This window comes from Carlito syrichta, unplaced genomic scaffold (genome assembly GCF_000164805.1).
Source record: "Carlito syrichta isolate Samal-C Ts95f unplaced genomic scaffold, Tarsius_syrichta-2.0.1 Scaffold314335, whole genome shotgun sequence".
NCBI lineage: Eukaryota > Metazoa > Chordata > Mammalia > Primates > Tarsiidae > Carlito > Carlito syrichta.
This window is the reverse complement of record NW_007258431.1, coordinates 1,147,240-1,167,844: the sequence shown is the minus strand read 5'-3', so window position 1 is coordinate 1,167,844 and position 20,605 is coordinate 1,147,240. Positions and strand designations below refer to the sequence as shown.

Genomic DNA, 20,605 nt, shown 5'->3' with positions numbered 1-20,605 from the left:
GGGCTCAGGCAATCCACTCGCCTCGGCCTCCCAAAGTGCTGGGATTACAGGCTGAGCCAGCGAGCCCGGCCTCTTCTTTTCATTCTTCAAGACCAGCTGTTTCTCTGGAGAGAGTAGAAAGTGGAAGGCACATTGTGGTTCAATATAAATGAGAAAGTTCGAAGAGAGTTATTCAATAGTGTAATGGGCTGGCTTGTGTTGTATACTTACACTAGAAGTATTCTAGCAGAGACTAGACAACTCTCTATAATCAGTATTATAGAAAGGACCTCTGAATCTCCCTCCATGATTAGATTCCAAGATTTTATCCTTTTGAATAGTTTCTCTCTTGGGGAGACCAGAATTCAAGCATAGCACAAAACAGAGTATAGTCAAATACGGGTCTTGATGGTAGAGACTACAAATAGAAGAAAATATAAACGGAAGATGACCAGTTGTGATAATGAGGATTAGTTTTTGTTTTTTACATTATATTTTTGGAGAATGCTGAAAAACTAAGCAAACTGCTAATGTGTCAGTGAAAGTGTTATGTGTTTATTATGCAGCATTCTATAAATGCTATTACTTATTCACCTATTGTAGAATTTTAAAAATGAAGTCAGCTGAAAACAAAGTTTCTTTTCACAAAGTTTACCTAGATGGTCAGTGGGATTTGCTGTGGGGACAATGTCTGAGGAAGCAAAAGTACTCTTGTTGAAAAGCTAAGATAGTGATTTGCTCATGGGGAGAGCCATAAATCTACAAGGTTCAGTGACCTGGATGTGAAGGACAAGCCCAGGCTACATCTGAACATACAATTCACATCACTGGAGAGAGTATAGTCCTTTCAAGAAAGAAGGACTCTAAGCTACCACCCCTCTTGTCTGGCTGAAAGGGAGTACTCTGCCGAGATCTAAATGGAAGGTCATTCATATTGGAATACATGCCCATATTTCTTGTATCTATTTTAAGTAAGGAAGTTTCTGAAGTTAATAGGGAGATTTTTAAGGTTGAAAGCAATATAGCATACTGGTTGAGAGCAGTATAGCAAAGTGGTTAACAGCTTGGACTCTGAAGTTCACTCGAAGTTAAATCCCAGCCCTGTCACCTGCCAAATTACTCTCTCAACCTTTTATGACCCGTTTTCTCATCCGTCAAAAGGGGAAAATAATAGTACCTGTCTTATAGGATAGTTGTGAGCAAGATCTTGGCACCACCCTTGGTACATGGTAAGTATTCTGTAACGTCAGTTAGTGCTGCCTGAAAAAAATTTTTTAATGAAAAACAAAACAAAAAACAAGATGTGTACTAAAATGAGAAAGATCCTTTTGGAACAAAGGAATTTCAAACATTTATTCATCCAACAAATAATCATCTAGGTCCAAGGGCCTTGCACTGACTGACTTTTACGTATAACACACGAACAGTAAACCCTATTATTGCGTAGTTCCGCGTGATGAGGGCCCGTTTATGAGACGTAAACATCAAACATCGTGCACTGGTCAACGGAATCTCCCAGGGGGCTTTGCGACTATCCCTTCCAGCAGCCCCAGGAGCAAGAGGCAGACGCAGGTCATTGGGCTTGTGTCGTTTTCTAGCAGATTGTGAGGTGGAGATTAACTGACATCCTCCCTTGGCGTTTCTCCTCCTCAGATTCTTTATCTTTTAACTCTTAGGGTCCCTTTTCGGTTTCCAACTTGCTCTTTGTCATGCAAAGTTCCTGACTTCAACCGTGAGCTTTGATTACAGGGCCTGAGCCTAATTTTTCCACTCATCAATGCCTGAAGTCCAGCAGGCACTGTGGTTTATTTGTTTCCTGATTTTTATTTTCTTTCTGAGCTCAGGCACTTCACTCCATTCTGCTTACCCCCTTAGCCCTCATGTTCCCACGTTTGCTTGTAACCTTTTGCCCAGCCCCTTCCCGTTCCCTCCTTTTTTGTGTTTTGCGCGCATAGGACGCAGCGCCTGTTCTTCCGCTTGCCCCGCCCCTCGCGTCGTTGGGGTCCCCGCAGTCCCCTCTTCTCTCATTCTGCCCCTGCTTTCCTAGTCCTGATACACGCCAGGTGGGTGGGCAACTCGGTGGCGAGACGACCCTTCTGCCCCCGCTGGCGAGCACGTTAACTGCAGTAGCTGCCCAATTCTCACACCTTGGCGTCCCGTCCCTACTCCTCTCGCAAGTCAGGTTGCTCACTCCCCTGGGCCCTTGCGCCCACAGTCTTCCGGATTCCCGTGTTTAGACCCCTGACCCTCCTCTCATTTCGCGCTTTCTTTTTTAGGCTTGGAGGGGGCGGAGTTGGAATGGCTGCACCACCGTTGCCAAGGCGACGCCATGGTTACTTCCGTTGGTTTCAATGCTTCCGGGTTGGCGTTGCGGTGGCGTTTCCGACTGTGGGAGCCTCGGCTTCCCAGTCGTCCGATGAGCTGGAGCAGGTGAGGGGGAGCTCCTGGACTTCCAGGCTGGGGAGCGGGGTTGGGCCGCGTCAGGCCGCGCGGGGCCGGGCTGGCCTGGGTCCCGACCTGGGAGGGGCTTAACGGTCCTCTGGTCTCTCTCTCCCCTCAGCCGAATCCCTTCCCTGTCTTTCACTCTTCTGGCATCGGTGGTTTTACTTCTTCGATTGAACCCTGCTTCCTCGACCCCCTTGGGAGGCCGCCTCCTTCAGGCGCCTCCCTTCTCTCCACGAGCTCGCTCTGACAGCTGAGGAACTGGCAAGATCCTGCTACCCAGAGGGTGAATGGGTATCTTTCCCGGAATAATCCTAATTTTTCTAAGGGTGAAGTTTGCAACGGCGGCCGTGATTGTAAGCGGAGTAAGCAAACACCTCCATTGTATTAGTGTGAGGGATGCTGTTGAAAGATGTCCCCTTCGGTTTCTACCCCCTGCCACTCGTGAGGTCAAGGCATTGAAGGCATCTATTAAAATGCAGTTCAGTTACTTGATTGGGACGACAGCTATTATCAACATGAATTAGTTTCTCAGACAAGGTAACAGCATGGACATTTATAGTTTTCTGTTAGTGATTCCTTGTTTGTTTTTTTCTCTGCAGGGTAGAGGTGCTTACAGTCAGGAACTTTTCCCTCGTTTTCATTCCCTACATCATTAAGTTCTTTGTGTATTTCAGAAGTTTATCATTAACCTCAGTACCAACAAGCATCCTTGTCTGCTGTACTCCGCACCATCCTAAGCTCGTCTTCCTGCCTCTCCCATCTTGTAATCCACTGTGTTTGCTGCAGCCCTAGTAGACTAAGATGTGATGGATTTCCTCAAGTCACTTCCCTGTTTAAAAAAAAAAAACACAAAAACTTGCATCCCTCCCCACAGGCATACCCCTTGGCTCTAAGCCTTTCAACATAACGTGCTCCATATTGTTCGTACTTCTTATCTGATATTGTTTCAGTCAGCAAGGGAATTCTTTGTTCCAGTTAGATTCCTTTCTTCCTTTTCAACCTGCCTCTTCATGCTGTGCTTGTTTCCACATTTTTTTCCCCCCCGGCTCATCCTGTCTCCTCTCCCTTACCTAAACCTATCCAGATTCTGCCTACCCTCTGCCAAGGTCCAATTTAAGTTCCACAAGCCTTTTCAAATTATTCAAGCCTATGCTGATTGTCTTTTTTTTTTTTTTTGAGTTGGAGTCTCACGCTGTCGCCCAGACTGGAGTGCAGCGGCCGCTCCCGGCCACCGCAGCCTCCACCCGCTGGACTCCCGCAATCCTTCCGCCTCAGCCTTCCGAATAGCCGGAATTACAGGCATGCGCTACCATGCCTGGTTGATTTTATGATTTATTGTAGAGATGAGGTCTCGCTGCCCAGGCGGTTCTTGAACCCGTGGGCTCAGGCAATCCACTCACCTCAGCCTCCCAAAGGTGCGGGTTTATAGGCTGAGCCACCGAACCCGGCTCTGATTGTCTTCTTTTCTGTGCTCTTCTTGCACTTAAAGTTTGTACTTCACAGTTTAGCACTTAATTTTCTCTAATGAAAAGCTTTGATTTCTTTCACCAAATTATAAGCTCTTAAAAGGCAAGTAAGTACTATATTTAAACTATATTTCATACAACTTTTATCCTCACCCCATCTTCTTGTTTATTCAGGAAAGATGAGTTGAATGGTAAATATTATCTTGGTGTTAGAATGTGTTTCTGTGTTTTTCAGACATGACGATTATACTCAAAGCACATTGCAGGTTTGAGAATTTAGTATTCCTTCAATAAATATTTGCTTGGCTCTCCATTGTTACCTTCTGAATCTGAGAATCTCTAATACTTACTCGTTCTTAAAGGAGAAAGCAAGAAAGGCACCCAGAGTTTCCTGACTAGATCTTTGGAGTAGTGCAGGGTTGTTTAATTTGTATTCTAGGACATTATTATTCTCACTCACTAGGCTATTCAATTTTCCATAGTTAGATATTTAGAATAAATGTCTGCATTTGGAAGAAAATTTTCATTGACTTTATATAATAAAAGTATTTAGCATACTGTATTTTTATTTTAACTTAGATATGACGTCTCTCTTTTTACCCATATCTGAGGTTAGCCTCCACGAGTTAAAATAATTTTTAGAGGGCTTGGAGTATTTTACATAAGTAATTCTCTGTGACAAAAGCTAGGGAAAAATATTCATAGGCAGAGACTATCTGGGAATCAGGAGAGTGGCATGTACAGGGTGTATAGCATTGGCCAGTCCCGGCAAGTTACCTTCCTGTTTTTCTCTGTAATCTCTTACCTACAGGCTGCATACGTACATAAAGGATGTTGCACTGGAAAATCAACTAAGTATTTAATGGGTGTGTACTCAATTCTGTGCAAGCTGTTCTCTGGGTTATAAAAAGTACTGTGAGATTATGGTATCTGCCCTTAAGGATCTTACCTAGTTAAGGGAGGAAATAACATGGGGCAACTAGAAGATAAACCTCATCCTAGTCATTAGTTTTATGCCAGAGATTAAGATATAGTAGGGATAAATAAAGTTTCAAAAATACACACCTGTAGAATAAGTGTGACATATGCATGCACGTATACAGCCTTATGTAAAAGTCACCGAGATTTCACCTGACAGTCTAATGATTTGGTAGTATGATATGGCCCCCCGGAAGAACGACTGCAATTTTCAGCTGTAGTAATTGAAATGTAGTATATAGAATGAAGAAAATGATCATGGATATTTGGCCTGAGAAAGATAACATGTAGGAGAACAAGGTAGTGGTCTTCAAATATTTGAATGAGTCTTCTAGGGAAAAAGAATAAATTTGTTGCATATTGCCTTCAAAGACTGGGTGCAAATTAGAGGAAAACAGACTTTTAGCTTGATATGAGGAAGGATTATTTAAAATCAGACCTAGCCGGGCTCGGTGGCTCGGCCTGTAATCCTGCGCCTTTGGGAGGCTGAGGTGAGTGGATTGCCTGAGCCCGTGGGTTCGAGACCCGCCTGGGCAACTTGGCGAGACCTCATCTCTACAATAAATCAAAAATTAGCTGGGCGTGGTAGTGCACACCTGTAGTTTCAGCTACTTGGAAGGCTGAGGCAGAAGGATCGCCGGAGCCCAGCGGGTCAAGGCTGCGGTGGCCGGGAGCGGCCACTGCACTCCAGTCTGGGCGACAGAGTGAGACTCCAACTCAAAAAAAAATTAAATAAATAAATAAAATAAAATAAAATCAGACCTAATCAAAGATGTTGCAGGATTTCTTCATAGGATTATTTTCTAACATCGGAATGAAAGAGATTTTTCTGTCAGGTGGGTGTAGGGAGGTAGTGGTAGTGGCAGTATACTCAGATTTGGATTTGACTAGTGGTCCCCAGATTTTTTAACTTCATGGGTGAGTAAAGTTTAAATGAAATTGTGGGGAGGGGGCACAAGTATATGGTAGTCAGCCTTATTTTGCCAAGTAAAGACGCTAGACAAAATAAACTACCAACTAACTACTGTCATTTCATATAAGAGAGATGATTTTTTTAAAATGCTCCAAGAGTAAGAAGAATGATATCTAACTATAGATAGCTCTCAAATTAAATACATTTACCTGAAAAAAGGCACCATGTGCCCTTTTTTATTTCACTTCAGAATTGTGAAAACTATCGTAGGGAACCACTGGGCTAACTAGCCTAAGATTGAGTGACTGGTCTTTTTACTTCCTGCTGTGGCTTCCTGCAGAGGCCTTTCACTGATTCATTATTGCTTCCTGAACACTAGGCACATTTTCCTTATTAAAGGGCTGGGTAGCATTTAGTAAGGTTCTGATAGAGGCTTTCACTGTAATCAAAAGAGTTGAGAGAAATTGTAAAGAGAGTTTTGGACAGAAGCACAGTAGTCGTTTAAAACATTTAAGACTATTTTGGGTAGTCTCTAAATTTGTGAATGGAAAGTGGAATGTGATGTTTTTTCCCACAAACTCAGAGAGGATATATACCATGATCCTGCTATTCCATCCCTATTCTCTCACCATATGTGTCATGTTTTACTATCAATTTTAATCTGAAAATGTGAGTATATTTAAAAATGTTGATAAGGTAGATTTAGTCTTTAAGACTCTTATTTCAAGCTGCAGCTGATATTCGAAGTGCTTGTTCCTACTTTCCTTGTTAGAATTTCTTTTACCAGCTTTCCTCCAAAAGGGCCATTTATTTCAGACTCTTTCTGTGCTGTGTTTGAAAGGAAGCCTCCACAGTTATTTTTGTGCCCTGTAGCTAAAACATTTGTCTGTGTGTTTGTTACCTTTTATGGAAAATTGTTCTATGCTTAGTTACAGAGAAATTCTTTGTGTGGCAAAACCTTATCTCCTCTAAAGAGATACTGTGACTCAAAGGTGCTAACCCCAGATTGGGCAATGGGGGAGGTGGACAGCAAGTAATATCCATTAAAATGTAAATTGGGTACTTAAATTTTCAAAAATGTAATCATGATAATTAGGTACTAGTTATTGAGCTAGGTGCCAGGTACTTTTGTAGATATTTTACATATATTATTTAATTTTCACAGCCCTATGGTACAGTTTTTATTATTAGTTCCATTTTACAGTTCAAAAAATGGAGGCATAAAGAGATTACATAACTTGCTCAGGGTTACAGAACTAGTAAGTGGTGGAGTCAGGATATGAATCTGGAGTTAGGATTTGAATATACGCAGTCTAACTTCAGAGTCTTCATTCCTGACCATGTTTATGGAAGTTGCTTTTGAAATTCAGAAGTTTACATATTGTGAAGCTCTGAGAAAGGACTATTTGAAGGTAATCGGGGAATATATGCTAAGAAAAGCTATTACTTTGAGGAATAGGATTTAATAGGTGATGCCTAGAACAGCAGTTCTTACGTGTAGAAGCATCAGCATTCTTTGTGAACTTGCAAATTCTCAGAGTCTAGATCACTAATCAGAAACTCTAGGGGAGAGGTCAGAAATGTATGTGTCAGTACATTTTATTCTAGATGATTCTGGTACACGCTAAAATTTGAAAGCCATTGGCCTAGAGGCCAGAGCTGTGGGGAAAAAAAATCCAAGAGAGAAAGAGCTGAGAATGGCAGAAGAAGAGAGGAAAGCTGAAAAGATGCAAGATGACAAATCTAATGGAGGCAGGATGGGGAAGGAGGAAAGGGAGACTGAGAGCAGCATACATTGTTAAGGAACCAGGACAGAAAAGAACAGTATTTGTATGTATGTGTTTTAAAAGGCCAAGGAGAAGGAAAGGGAGATCCTCTAGATGGATGTATGTTAAATGTTAGAAGAGAGACTTCATTCATATTGTTGTCATTCCTCTGGGGCCTAGAAGAAAGGTGAAAAGGTGCTTAGCTCAACCTCAGCTTAGTTGAGGGGCACAGTTTTATATAGCTAGAAGTAAGCTAGAGGAACTAAAACTCTAAAGTTTAGTGGGAAGGTGTGAGGGCTCATAGTATGAGAGGATAGTGGTATGAACCTGTGCTTTGTACCTGAATCAAGCTAACTAAATACCATGAACTGCTTTTATGAGATGCCTTGGCCTATATAATTTGAATTCCAGATTCCTTCACTTGTAATTATCTAGTTGAATGTCTAAGTTGGGTGTGCTGGATGGACTGAAGTCTCTTTGGGTGGGAACAAGTGTAACATTAAAGAAACTAGATAGAATGAAGGGCACACATTGATCTTTGAGTAAATAGCACGCCTGTCCCTACAGAATGGCAGTAAAGAACAAATTCATGATCATCCAGCACACAAAACAGATCCCCATTTGGTGGGTTTCTTCCTCTTCATCTGTTTTATTTACTAATGTTGATCTAAATTTTATGATCAGATGCTAACAAATGCCCCTCGCTTTTGTGCCTTGTTCTGATTTGTGTTTATCTTTAGCACCAGAAAAGTGCCACTGTAAGCCATGAGATGTCTGGTCTGAATTGGAAACCCTTTGTATATGGCGGCCTTGCCTCTATTGTTGCTGAGTTTGGTAAGAATGTGAAAAATGACAAATATCCATTTTATGGTATAGATGATAGTATATGGTGAGAGTTATTATTAGTGAAAACTAGAGGAAAAAATTAAAAGCTCTTCCTATTTGTTTTAAAAATTATTGTTTCAAAGCTATCAAGTAATATTTCAGAGAAAATACTAATGGTATGACAAATGAAGTTAAGAAAAGTCAAACTTTGGAAGCTTTTTTGATAGTTGTGATTTGTCAATTTGCTAGACTTAAGAAATAATACATGAAAATCTTGAAGGAGTTGGATATGATAGGAGTTTTTGCTATGTTCCTGTGCTTATGGTCTTCCTTTATGCTAAGTTGTTTATAACTTTTCTTGTAAATATCTAGATTTTTTTTTAGGTGCATGAGTCTTTGACATTATACAAAGAGTTTAAACAAATATATCAAACAATTACAGTTCAGTGACTCTTAAAACAACCATCAGTCAGTTTCAAGGACATACTGTTCCACAATTTCCCATAAGTTGAGGTTCTCCATTGCAGTTGCCAGTAGTTCTTTGTCATTTATCTGCTTATTGATGTCTTCTTCCATTGAGTAGGTTCCTTCAGAAATGTGTATTTCCAACTTATGTTTAAATGGTAAACACCGCTGAAGTTTTACTCTTAAGCACAGCCCAGTAAGAGTCACCAAAGAGCAATGAGGTACTGTCAGCATAAACCTGATAATAACCAGATAGTCTTCTTCATTTATCTCCTGAACCTCCATACAACTTTCTGTTACTATTTCCAGTTCTTCTAAAGTATTGGGCTTTTCTGGGTCCTAGATAGTTCTAATCAGATCATAAACCTCTAGCACTTTCTCTTCCATGATCCAGGGCTGCTGGGCAACTCCCTGCTCAGAGAGGCCCGAAGGCCACAGACCCTGCTCAGCATCCAGGAGAGCAGCCCGGACACACGCTCCATCCTCACGCTCTGCCATCCCTCAAATATTTAAACCTCTGGCCCGTTTTGGAAGAAAACTTACTAACAAGATCAAACAAGATTCTTTATTTGATTTAAATTTTGAAATATTTTTAGATTGTGATTATTTCATCTTTCAGATTTTCTCTTTCCTAAACTATTCATAAGTGACAACAATCCACCAGTCTTTGTTGACTTTCTTGGCCTATGCAGTGGAATTGTGATAGTCAGGTCATCAGTGACCAGAGCTACACAATAACCTTGTTTATTTATTTATTTTTTAGGAGATAGGGTCTCACTCTGTCACCCAGATTGGAGTGTAGTTGTGTGTCACCATGCCTGGCTGTTTTTTAATTTTATTTTTTGTAGAGATGGGACCTTGCTATGTTGCCCAGGCTGGTCTTGAACTCCTGGCCTCAAGTGATTCTCCTGCCTTGGCCTCCCAATATGCTAGGCTTATAGGTGTGAGTTATCACACCCATTCTCACTTTGTTAGTTTTAGACTTTGAAATATTCCTTGAAATACAGTTTGTCAAAGTAACATCTACTTCTATGCGTTGACATAAGAGAATGAGGCTTGGTTAAATAAAATTTTCCCTCAAACAGTCTGCTGGTTTGTGTCCTGAGTAACTTAAGAAACCAGGATGAGTAGAACCAAATAGGACTTTGCCATTATCTTTCATTATATTAAGGAACTGTTTGTTTCTTGTAAACAGATTTTAAAAACCCACAAAACTTTGTGATAGTACAAAGGAGTATCTGGAACAGCAACCTCATGCTTCCTATCTTAGTGAACATTTGGGGAGATTTTGTGAGGCAGAGGTGAGGAGATTTCAGGTGGGAAGGGGCAGGAGGGAGACTGATAGAATTATTATTATTATTATTATTATTTGAGTTAGAATCTCACACTGTCACCCAGACTAGAGTGCAGTGGCATGCTCCTGCCCTCCGCAGCCTCTACCTGCTGGGCTCTGGCGATTCTTCCGCCTCCGCCTTCCGAGTAGCTGGAACTACAGGTGCGCGCTACCATGCCCTGCTAAGGGAGACTAATAAATGCCACATCATATGTTACAGATGAAACAAAAACAGCATTTAAATTATGTTTGCATTTATAGTATATTAGGACGGTCTTTATTATGTCATGGTTTCAAGTATTCTGTGGGTCAAATGGTGCTGCCTCTATACAGTAGAGTACATTTCATTTATCACATACAACTCTTGTCCTCTGACAGTGGTATTCTAGTAGAGCTCTTCTATATGTTATAAAAAGTACTTTGCCTTATGTTTCAGACATTGTCATTGTCTTATATTTAGCCAAAATGTAACTATGACTCTTATGAAATACTTTTAAATGAGTGTGCTCTTTTCTAGGAACTTTTCCTGTGGACCTTACCAAAACACGACTTCAAGTTCAAGGCCAAAGCATTGATGTTCGTTTCAAAGAAATAAAATATAGAGGGATGTTTCACGCCTTGTTTCGAATCTATAAAGAAGAAGGTGTTTTGGCTCTGTATTCAGGGTGAGACTGGATTTGTTCCTTATATCATGACCAGAAATGCTTTTTAAAGGAGCCATATATTTCAGCTGTCTAATAGTTCGTTCCCTTCATATTTGGTATTTTAACTTGTAATTCAACATTGATGTGCTAGTTTATATATCGCCTGCTTGCAGTTCTTGAGATTTGGATTTTGTGTTCATTTGGCTATAAGTGATATATTTTTAAATGGATAGATCATCATAGCTTGTGTTTCCCCTGGTTTCCTGATAGTCATCAACAGCTGTACCAATTAATTGTACATATATATTTTGCGATATTTTTCCTGAGGTGACAAATACTTTCTCTAAAAATTTCTTCTTAAATCAGCCGGGCGTGGTAGCGTGTGCCTGTAATTCCGGCTACTCGGAAGGCTGAGGCGGAAGGATCGCCGGAGACCAGCAGGTTGAGGCTGCGGTGGCCAGAAGCGGCCACTGCACTCCAGTCTGGGCGACTGAAACTCCAACTCAAAAAAAAAAAAAAAAAAAATTTCTTCTTTAAAGAAATATTATTCTGGCAGTTTAAACAGAAAATGCAGAGTGAGAGAGCGGAAGAATCATCTTTTTTTTTTTTTGGTCAACTTTTGATTTGCTATCAGTTTGTGGTTTATTGTGTAGTTTGTAGTTATTCTGTCTGCTGCCATTTTCCTAGCCCACTCCTACATCGAGGGTAACAGTTTATTGCTCAGAGAATAGCCATCAATTTTATTATTAACCTATGTTAGATTTTATTTAAAATATCATTTTCTTTGGAGGGAAATCAAGTAGTACATCCTGAAGCAAGTGATTTGTGGATCATCTGTTTTACCTTGTTCTTTCATCAGCGTAGATAATCACAAGATTTTTTTTTCTGATACCAGGCAGTAAAGTCAGAAATATGCATATTCAGTTATCATTTAAAAATCCTAACCATTTGAGCGACTGCTGTCTTTCTATTTATACCTCTTAAAGGATAGTTCTGCAATTTGGAAGAATCTCAAAGGAGGTATGAGTGAGAACGTCTTCAGTTTAAAGGAGAACTTAAATAGGGTGAAATCTTGGCTCTAGTATCTCCTTGTTGATAAGATTAAAGATATGTCTGCAACTGTTCGGAAGTAGAGGTTGGTTTTTAAAAAATTCTATTAGGTGGGTAGTAATGTATGTATAGTTCTTTTTATACATTGCTGGGTTTAATTTGCTAGTATTAAGGATTTTTGCATCTAAGTTCATGAGAGATAGTGGTCTGTAGTTTTCCTTTTTTGTACTGTTTGTATCTGATTTTGGTGTCAGGGTAATACTAGCCAAAATGAGTTGTGCCCCATTCCCTCTTCTGTTTTCTGGAAGAGATTGCGTAAGATTGGTGTAAATTCTTCAAACGTTGGTAGATTTCCCCCCCATGAAATTATCTGGGCCTGGAGATTTCCTTTTTGTGAACTTTTAAATTATAAATTCAAAATCTTTAATTGTTGTCTCAGTTTGGGTTGCATAACAAAGTACCATAGAATGGGTGGCTTATAAACAACAGAAATTTATTTCTCATACTTGTGGAGGTAGAGAGTCTGAGATCATGGTGTTAGAATGGTCAGGTTCTGGTGAGAGCTGTCTTCTGGGTTGCAGATTGCCAAGACTTTTCATCATATCCTTACAGGGCAGAGAGATTTCTGGGATCCCTTTTATAAGGGCACTAATACTATGTATAAGGGCTTCACCCTCATGACCTAATTACCCCTCAAAGGCACTGCCTCCTAATACTATCACATTGGGGGTTAGAATTTCAACATTGATTTTGGGAAGATACAAACATTCAGTCCATTGCAATGGTTATGAGTCTTATTCAGATTACCTTAGTTGAGTTTTGGTAGTTTGTGGTTTTCAAGGAATTTGTCCGTTTCTTCTAAGCTGTGAATTGATGAGTATAAAATTATTTATAGTATACTCTTACATTTTTAATGGCATCAGGATTTGTAGTGCTCTTCCCGGTTTCATTCCTTATATTAGAGATTTGTCTCTTCTATCTTTTTATCTTTGTGAGTCCTTCTAGAGGTTTATAACTTTTCCTGATTTTTTTTGAAGAGCCAACTTTTGATTTCATTTATTTTTCTCTGTTTTCCTGTTTTTCAATTTCATTGACTTATGCTGTTATTTTATTCCCTCTTCTTTGGGGTTATTTTGCTCTTCTTTTATTTATTTATTTTTTTAGTTTCTTGATGTAGGAAATTAGAGTATTGAATTGAGACTTTTTCTAATATAAGCATTTCATGCTATTAATTTCCCTCAGCACTGCTTTGGCTGCATCTCATATATTCTAATAGGTTGACTTTTTTGTTTTCTTTTCAGGTCTGTATTTTAAACATTTTCTTTGATAATTCCTCTGACCAATAGATTATTTAGAAGTAAGTTTAATTTCCAAGTGTTTGAGGATTTTTCTTACTGATTTCTAGTTTGATTCTGTTATAATTAGAGAACATAGTCTGTGTGATTTCATTTCTTTTAAATTTGTTGAGGTTTGTTTTATGATCCAGGATGTGTGCTGTCTTGGTGTTTTATGGGTGCTTGAAAAAATCAGTAATCTGCTGTTGTTGGGTGGAATGAGATGGGTAACAGAAATGAGTAGGCTGTCTAGATATGCATAATCTGCAAATGCATGTTGATTATAATTAACTATCTTTCTCTATTTTTTGGCAGGATTGCTCCTGCTTTGCTAAGACAGGCATCATATGGCACCATTAAAATTGGGATTTACCAAAGCTTGAAGCGATTATTTGTAGAACGTTTAGAAGGTCAGTATACTCACCTTCTTTTGAGGTGATACTGAGAGAGATTATTGGAATCATGCTTAGTGGAAAGTGTTCATAATGGGATGCCTGAGAATAGAGGACAGTCACTATTAGGAAAAAGTGAGCTTAGACTGACAGCATAAATCGTTGCAGAGATGATATATGGGTTAGAGGGACTGACTCTTTAAATTTGTCCCTTTTTGTATCAATGAAAGGGATCTGACCGTCTCAGGAGAAACATGGAATAATATTGCTTGAAAAACTAATGCTATCTTCAGTAAGAGGACTTCAACTGTAAGGCATTTTCTAGCTACCAATTTTAATGAGCTTTAGGTAGGTGGAATAATTTTAAGCTATTATATTCCAGATTCTGATGTACCTATGGCCATCTTACCCACATCTATCATTATTATACGTCTCTGCTGCTGTAGCATTTCCAGTTTGGCATTTTACTAAATGGTTATTTTACCACAGACCTGGGGCTGTTGGATGGTTGGGGAGCGCTGGAAATTCTTTCAGTTAGTAATGTCCTCTAATCACTTTGTTGTCCTAAATCAGCTATTTCTGGAGCTTCTCCTTTGGGGATCCTGAGGGGTTCCCTTCCACCCCTTCCTAAAATAATTTCCTTTCATAGATTCTTCACTTAGGTTTACTTTGTTTCTATTTTTAGGCTCTTCATGGTGGGGAGGAGTAGTGAAGATTGAATTTTCGCTGTAGAACAACATGTTCTGTGGTTTCTTTGTTCTTTTTTTCTAGTTCAGGAGATTTAGTTCTAAATAATAGATTTTTCCACAGTTGACTACAGAAGGCTTCTGTAAATTAATAGAGGCTAGGAGAGATCTAAGGCCTGTTAAAATTAATATTTAGATAACTGTTTTGTATTAGACATAAGATTTTATCTTTTAACATTTAGTTCCTGAATCTTTAGAGTTCATGATTGTCCAGAAAAAGACTTAAAAACATGTTCTTTAGATATTGAAATGGTTGAAGGGAAACTACCATATTCTGAATTTATGTGGAGTATTGACTGTTATAGAAAAGTATAGGATATTCTAGTGTCCTTTAGAAATAATTCTTTTTTAAATAAATAATTTATATTTTACAATTTTTATATACTTTAGTACTGATTTGGGATCTACAAATATTTGAGTTTTTTTATTTTCAGAAGCTTTGTAGTTCCCTTCAGTAGCTCAGTACTCTGTTCTCAGAAGCTGGTGCCTAATACAAGAAGATCTTTCTTTTTTTTTTTTTTTTTTCCTTTTTACAGATGAAACTCTTCTAATTAATATGATCTGTGGGGTAGTGTCCGGAGTGATATCTTCCACTATAGCAAATCCCACTGATGTTCTAAAGGTAAGAGAGATGTATGCAGTGTGATTTGAAAAGAGCATGAACTTTAAGTTAAATTTGAGTTCAGATTCCCACTGTCACTTGCTGGCTGTAAAACATTGGGCAGATCATTTAACTGCATTATAAGCCTCAGTTTCATCATTTGTAATGCAATGTTTACAGCATAGAGTTGTGAAGGATTAGAGATAATATATGTAAACTGCCTATCATTGTACTTGGTAGTAGATGTTCAATAACTAGTAATCAACTTATTATGATATGCATTAATCTGTTGGTCTTTAAACTGGGGTATGCAAGCCCCTATAAGTTCTTTCTAAGGGCTATGCATTTTATAGGAATCAGTTTCCAGATCCCTTACTTCTATTTGTACTCTTTCCTAAAACTGATCAGAGAAGGAATGTGTGTTATAATGGCCCCTTTCTCACTTTAGGAAAGACAAGCATATCCCCCACTCCCTCCAAATTTTAATATAGTAGGGGATACCTGGGATACCCAACAAAGGAATACACCGAAATATAGTTTTTGGAGAAGCCTCCTTTAATAACCTATTTGGGTACCTTAATTCTATAATTCTTGTATTTGCCTGTTTTGTATTTCCATTAAGGGTGAGATTGGCTTTTAAAAAAAATTATTTAAGCCAGGCTCAGTGGCTCAGCCTGTAATCCCGCGCCTTTGGGAGGCTGAGGTGAGTGGATTGCCTGAGCCCGCGGGTTCGAGACCCGCCTGGGCAGCGAGACCTCATCTCTACAATAAATCAAAAAAAATCAGCCGGGCGTGGTAGCAAATGCCTGTAATTCCGGCTACTCGGAAGGCTGAGGCGGAAGGATCGCTGGAGCCCGGCAGGTTGAGGCTGCGGTGGCCGGGAGTGGCCACTGCACTCCAGTCTGGGTGACAGAGTGAGACTCCAACTAAAAAAAAAAAAATTATTTATTTATTATAAAGATGTGGGGTACAATTAAGGGTTAGGTATATAAATACCGATCATGCAGGTACCCTTGTTGATGAGGTATGCCCCTCCCTCCCCTAGCAGTTTCCCTCAATTGCCAGTCCCACCCCCCCACCCCACCCCAACCCCGCCACCGACAGTTTCCCACTACTACCAATCGCTTTCTTATAGCATTATTTAAAAATGGTATATTTTGACCTGTGTTGGGATATTTTGAATTCAGAACCAGAATAGCATAACTTAGTGGTGCTGATTTATTAAGAACACGATTGGATTTCTTTAAGATTTTTATCAAATCACAGACTGAAACATTTCTTTTAATATCAATTTTCATCTTACTTTATTTCATTAAATGGTGAATATTTTCTACTTATTAACTTATTTAAACTTGTGATTAATTAAAAACAGGTAGGTGAGGGGATCCCAAAGTTTTCAAAAAGTATTTTAAAATTACTTTAAGGGGATTGTGAGAAAAAGAGGACAGACACATGCTTCATCTTGAGCACTAGTGAAACCACAAAGTGGCTAGGTTCGTGAAGGAGAGATTATTGCATTTCAGAGTTTTGAGAACTGAGAGAGTGACTTGAAGAACAACACACGTGAAAGAAACCACTGGTGGTGGTTGATGGAGAAATGACATGAAATAGTCTCTCTGGACTAACGTGAGAGTAATTTAGCTACAGAATTTTTATATCATTTTAGATTTACAGAGCAAGTATTTATGAAGAGAATTGACTGTGTCCTAAAACTCTAGAATGTGTGCAGTATAATTACATTTGTTAGAATGTGCTTTTCTTTTTTTTCACCGTTTGAAGGATTTATTGCAATAGATGACACATATCACGAGCCTGAAATATGTGAAAGTGGTAAACAACAACTCTTCTTTCTCTTCCTGCTTCGTTTCCCTTCTCGTTTTCTTCATCAACCTTATTTTTCTTCCTTTTCTTTTATGTATTTCTCGTATCATTCAGTTTTTCGTGCCCTTCCTTTCCTTCTCCTTTCACATTATATAAATCTCGAGTGCAGGAACAGTTTTAGTACTTGTGATAGACTTCACGGCAGTTAGCACAGAATGTGCTTTTCAAGAATAATATTTTACGCTCTGAAACTTTGTTTCTTATCTGTCTGGATTCTAGACTTAATGACCTAAGTGATTCCCTTCAATTTCCCATCCCACCCACCTGTCTGGCAGAATCGTTGACCAACGGCACAATCCACCTTTTCCTTTCTTATGCCTCAGTAAGACTAAGTAGTGGTGGGGAGAAAAGTCACAGACTGTGACTGTGCCAATATGATTTATGAACTTGATTGGGCTGTTTAGTCCTTTCAGTTATCCCTGGCAGTTCTTTCTCTGATCCCCGAGGACATTTAAACCTTCAGACCTTCTCTTTAGCTCCTCATTCCTCTTATTCTCTGCAGACAATCCCACCTCCTTGCCTTACACCTCTCCACTTTCTGTTTTTTCCTTCCTTCCCCTATAAACTTACCTCTATACCCATCTTTACCTTGTCTCTAATGTAGTGGTTTTCAAAGTGTGATTCTCCAGACCAACATCAACAGCATCACCTGGGAACTTGTTAAGAAATGCAAATTTTCGAGCCCTATGCCACACCTGCTGAATCAGAGAGCGTGGGATGGGGTCCAGTAGCCTGTTTTGACAAGCCCTTCAGGTGATTTTGATACATGATCAAGTTAAAAAAAAAACCAAAACCTTGCTTTACTCTGCTTTTCTGTTTCATCAGGGGCCTTTCTCTATCCTTTTTCTCGCTTATCTTCAAACTCTTTGCTGGTTATCTCCCCTCAAAGGATAAATATGTTCAAATTCTCTATCCTAAAATACTTTTTCTTGACCCTCTGACCTCAAAACCCCGCCCTATCTCTTTTCTTCCCGTCTAATCTAGATTTTACAAAAGAGTAGTCTTTACCTTCTGTTTCCTCCAAAGCCTGCTGTACTCACTCCTGCTGCTTGACTGAAACTACTCTCCCCAGGGTCAGCAAAATGTCCACATTATCCAATTCAGGGAACATTTCCGTTCTCATCTTACTTAACGTGTTTTGACTGATTCCTTCTGCTTGAAGTTCCCCTTTAATTTTGTCACCACGATATTTAGACTTTGCTTCTGGTTTTCATACTCCTTGGTTTCATTTGTGGGCTTCTTTTTATGCACATACCTTAGATCTTTCTCTTTTCTCACTCAGTGTTCCATCTTTAGCTCTTTTCTCCTCTACAGTCTTTCTTTGGTTGACCTTTTTCATTCTTAAGACTTTAGCTCTTACTCTATCAGTTAGGTTATAGGCTAAACTGCTGTACCAAATAAACTAAAAAATACAAGGCCTTAAGCGATATACAAGTTTACTTGTCCCTCATGTAACAGTCAGGAGGAGAGCAGTTTATACTGCTGGGGTGGCTTTACTCAGTGTGTTCATCGAGGATCCAGGTTTCTTCATTTTTATTGCATTGCCATCTCTTAGGGCAGGGATTGGCAAACTACTGTCTATGTGCCAAATCCAGCCCATTGCCTGCTGTAAATAAAGTTTTATTGGATCACAGCCACTCCATTTGTTTATGTATTGGCTGTGGTTGTTTTTATGCTTCAGAGGCAAAACTGAGTAGTCATGACAGAGGCCATAAACCCTACAAAGCCTAATGTATTTATGTCTGGTCCTTTACAGAACAGATTTGCTAACCCTGTCCTATGGTATTGTTTTAACCTGTATGATTGCAGTTGGACCACCATCAAATCTACATTCCAGCCCATGGGAAGAGAGTCAAGGGAAAGCAATTTCCTTGTGTTTTATCAAAAATAAAATCAGATTAAGTTAGGAAAAATATAAGAGAAAGTACAGATTGCGATCCAGGATACTTCTAGTGATAACAGGCTCACCTTCCAGCAGTTACAGCACAGTTTATAAAGCATAGAGGAGGAAGTATTTTGACCTTTTTCATGATTGACTGCTATAAATTATCCTTTTAAAGGCAAACAGCTGTTTAAGCTGATTGTTTATAGTTGATTGGCTTTATTTCACTGAATCATGCTGACAAGGATGTAAAGCTTACATTTTGTGTTTATGATTAGAGATGGCATTTCAGGGGAAATCAGGATGACTTAAGTTTTGGTTACCTGGTGATAGCTGGCTGGCCGTGGGTAAACTGTGGCCTCCATTTTTATCTTTAATGGTTTAAATGTTTAACTATGTAGTTTTTGGCCGGGGAGGTGGCTCAGTCTGTAATCCTGGCAGTTTCGGAGGCCGAGGTAGGAAGATTGCTTGAGACTAGCCTGGGCAACATAGCAAGACTTCATCTGTACAAAAAGAAAAAATTTAGCTGAGTGTGGTGGCGCATGCCTGTAGTCCTAGCTACTCGGGAGGCTTGGGGTAGAAGGAATGTAATTTTTGGTAAACAATTTCAAATATACCCAAGAATAGAGAATAATATATTACAATGAACATCTGTATGTATCACCTAGATTCTACAGCTAAAAGTATGCAACACCTGCTTCATTATTCCTTTTTTCTGAATTATTCTAAAGCACATCCCAGACGTCATTTTTCTCTTCATACTTCGTATAGATCTTGCAAAAGGAATGTTTTCTTACATAACCTTGATGCCATTGTTACACCTAACAAAATTAACATTAATTAACTGTTAATCTGGTAAGCTGTATTCAAATTTCTAGACTGTTTTACATATTTTACAGTTGATTTGCTTATCTTGGGTTCCAAAGTCTGTACATTATATTTAGTAGTTGTTTCTTAAGTACCTTTTACTAGAGTACCTCATTCCTGTCCACACACCCTTGTTTTTCTTTTTGCCATTAACTTGTTGAATAAACTGGATCAGCTGTCCTATAGAATTCCCAAGTTCTAGATTTATGTTTGTTTACTTGAGAGGTCATTTAACGTATTCCTCTAAACCCTCTATGTATTTCTGTAAATGGAAGGCACATCCGAAAAGGTCATACTGAATCATGTGAGGAGACATGCAATATTGAGTTGTCCTGATATTAGGGATGTTAGCATTGATCAGTGGGTTCAGGTGTGACAGCCTGATTCCTCCTTGTTAAGTTTCTTGTTGACCCTTCATCTAATGGCGACCATTACCTGAATCAGTTATTTTAGGTTGCAAAATGGTGATTTTTCTCATTCTTTCCATGTATGTTAGCTAGAATTCTACTGCAAGGACAAACTTTTTCTCATTTAGTAAGGCTGTTTGGCAATTTCCTAAGCAAGAGACAGGGAAGTTTCAAATGTTATTTCTGTTCACATTCCATTCTGAAGGACTTAGTTTCATGGTTATATCTACCTGAAAGGAAGGTTGGGAAATGTCATCTCTAACTGGGGGACCATGTGCTCAGCTAAAACTGATTATTGAAGAAGGGGAGAATAGATTTCGGGGGACAATTAGTAATCTACCACAACTACCCAGATCTGCTGGGTCATCTAAACTAGAAACCTAGATCATCCTTGATTCTTCGATATTTCTTCTTCCTTCTAGTATTGGATCAGGCATCAAGTTCTACAGATTTTACCTCATAAATATTTTTCAAATTTGTTTTTTCACCACAATTCCTGTTGGAAGTCCTCATCCTAGTAGCCTCTTAACTTGTCTCTTCACTCTTCAAGACTTCTTCAAGACTGAAGCCAGAGTGATCTAAATCCAAATCTGATCTACTGTGTATTGCTTCTTTGCCTTTGTGCAGGTAG

At 39.2% G+C, this 20,605-nt stretch overlaps 1 protein-coding gene and 1 pseudogene across 2 annotated transcripts in view; one reads left to right on the top strand and one right to left on the bottom strand.

Moving 5' to 3' along the window:
• The first annotated feature begins 2,263 nt into the window (after positions 1-2,263).
• Positions 2,264-20,605, top strand: part of SLC25A14 (solute carrier family 25 member 14) — a 36,874-nt gene continuing 18,532 nt past the window's right edge. The window contains exons 1-6 of one of the 2 annotated variants that reach the window (XM_008071464.2): positions 2,324-2,409; positions 2,540-2,786; positions 8,288-8,381; positions 10,688-10,835; positions 13,514-13,608; positions 14,873-14,958. In XM_008071464.2, coding sequence (XP_008069655.1) covers positions 2,712-2,786; positions 8,288-8,381; positions 10,688-10,835; positions 13,514-13,608; positions 14,873-14,958 — 498 coding nt within the window. In that variant the 5' untranslated portion in view covers positions 2,324-2,409; positions 2,540-2,711. Of the gene's footprint in view, positions 2,410-2,539; positions 2,787-8,287; positions 8,382-10,687; positions 10,836-13,513; positions 13,609-14,872; positions 14,959-20,605 lie in introns of both variants that reach the window. The other variant, XM_021719249.1, reaches the window with a different exon arrangement.
• Positions 8,702-9,319, bottom strand: LOC103274007 (annotated as a pseudogene).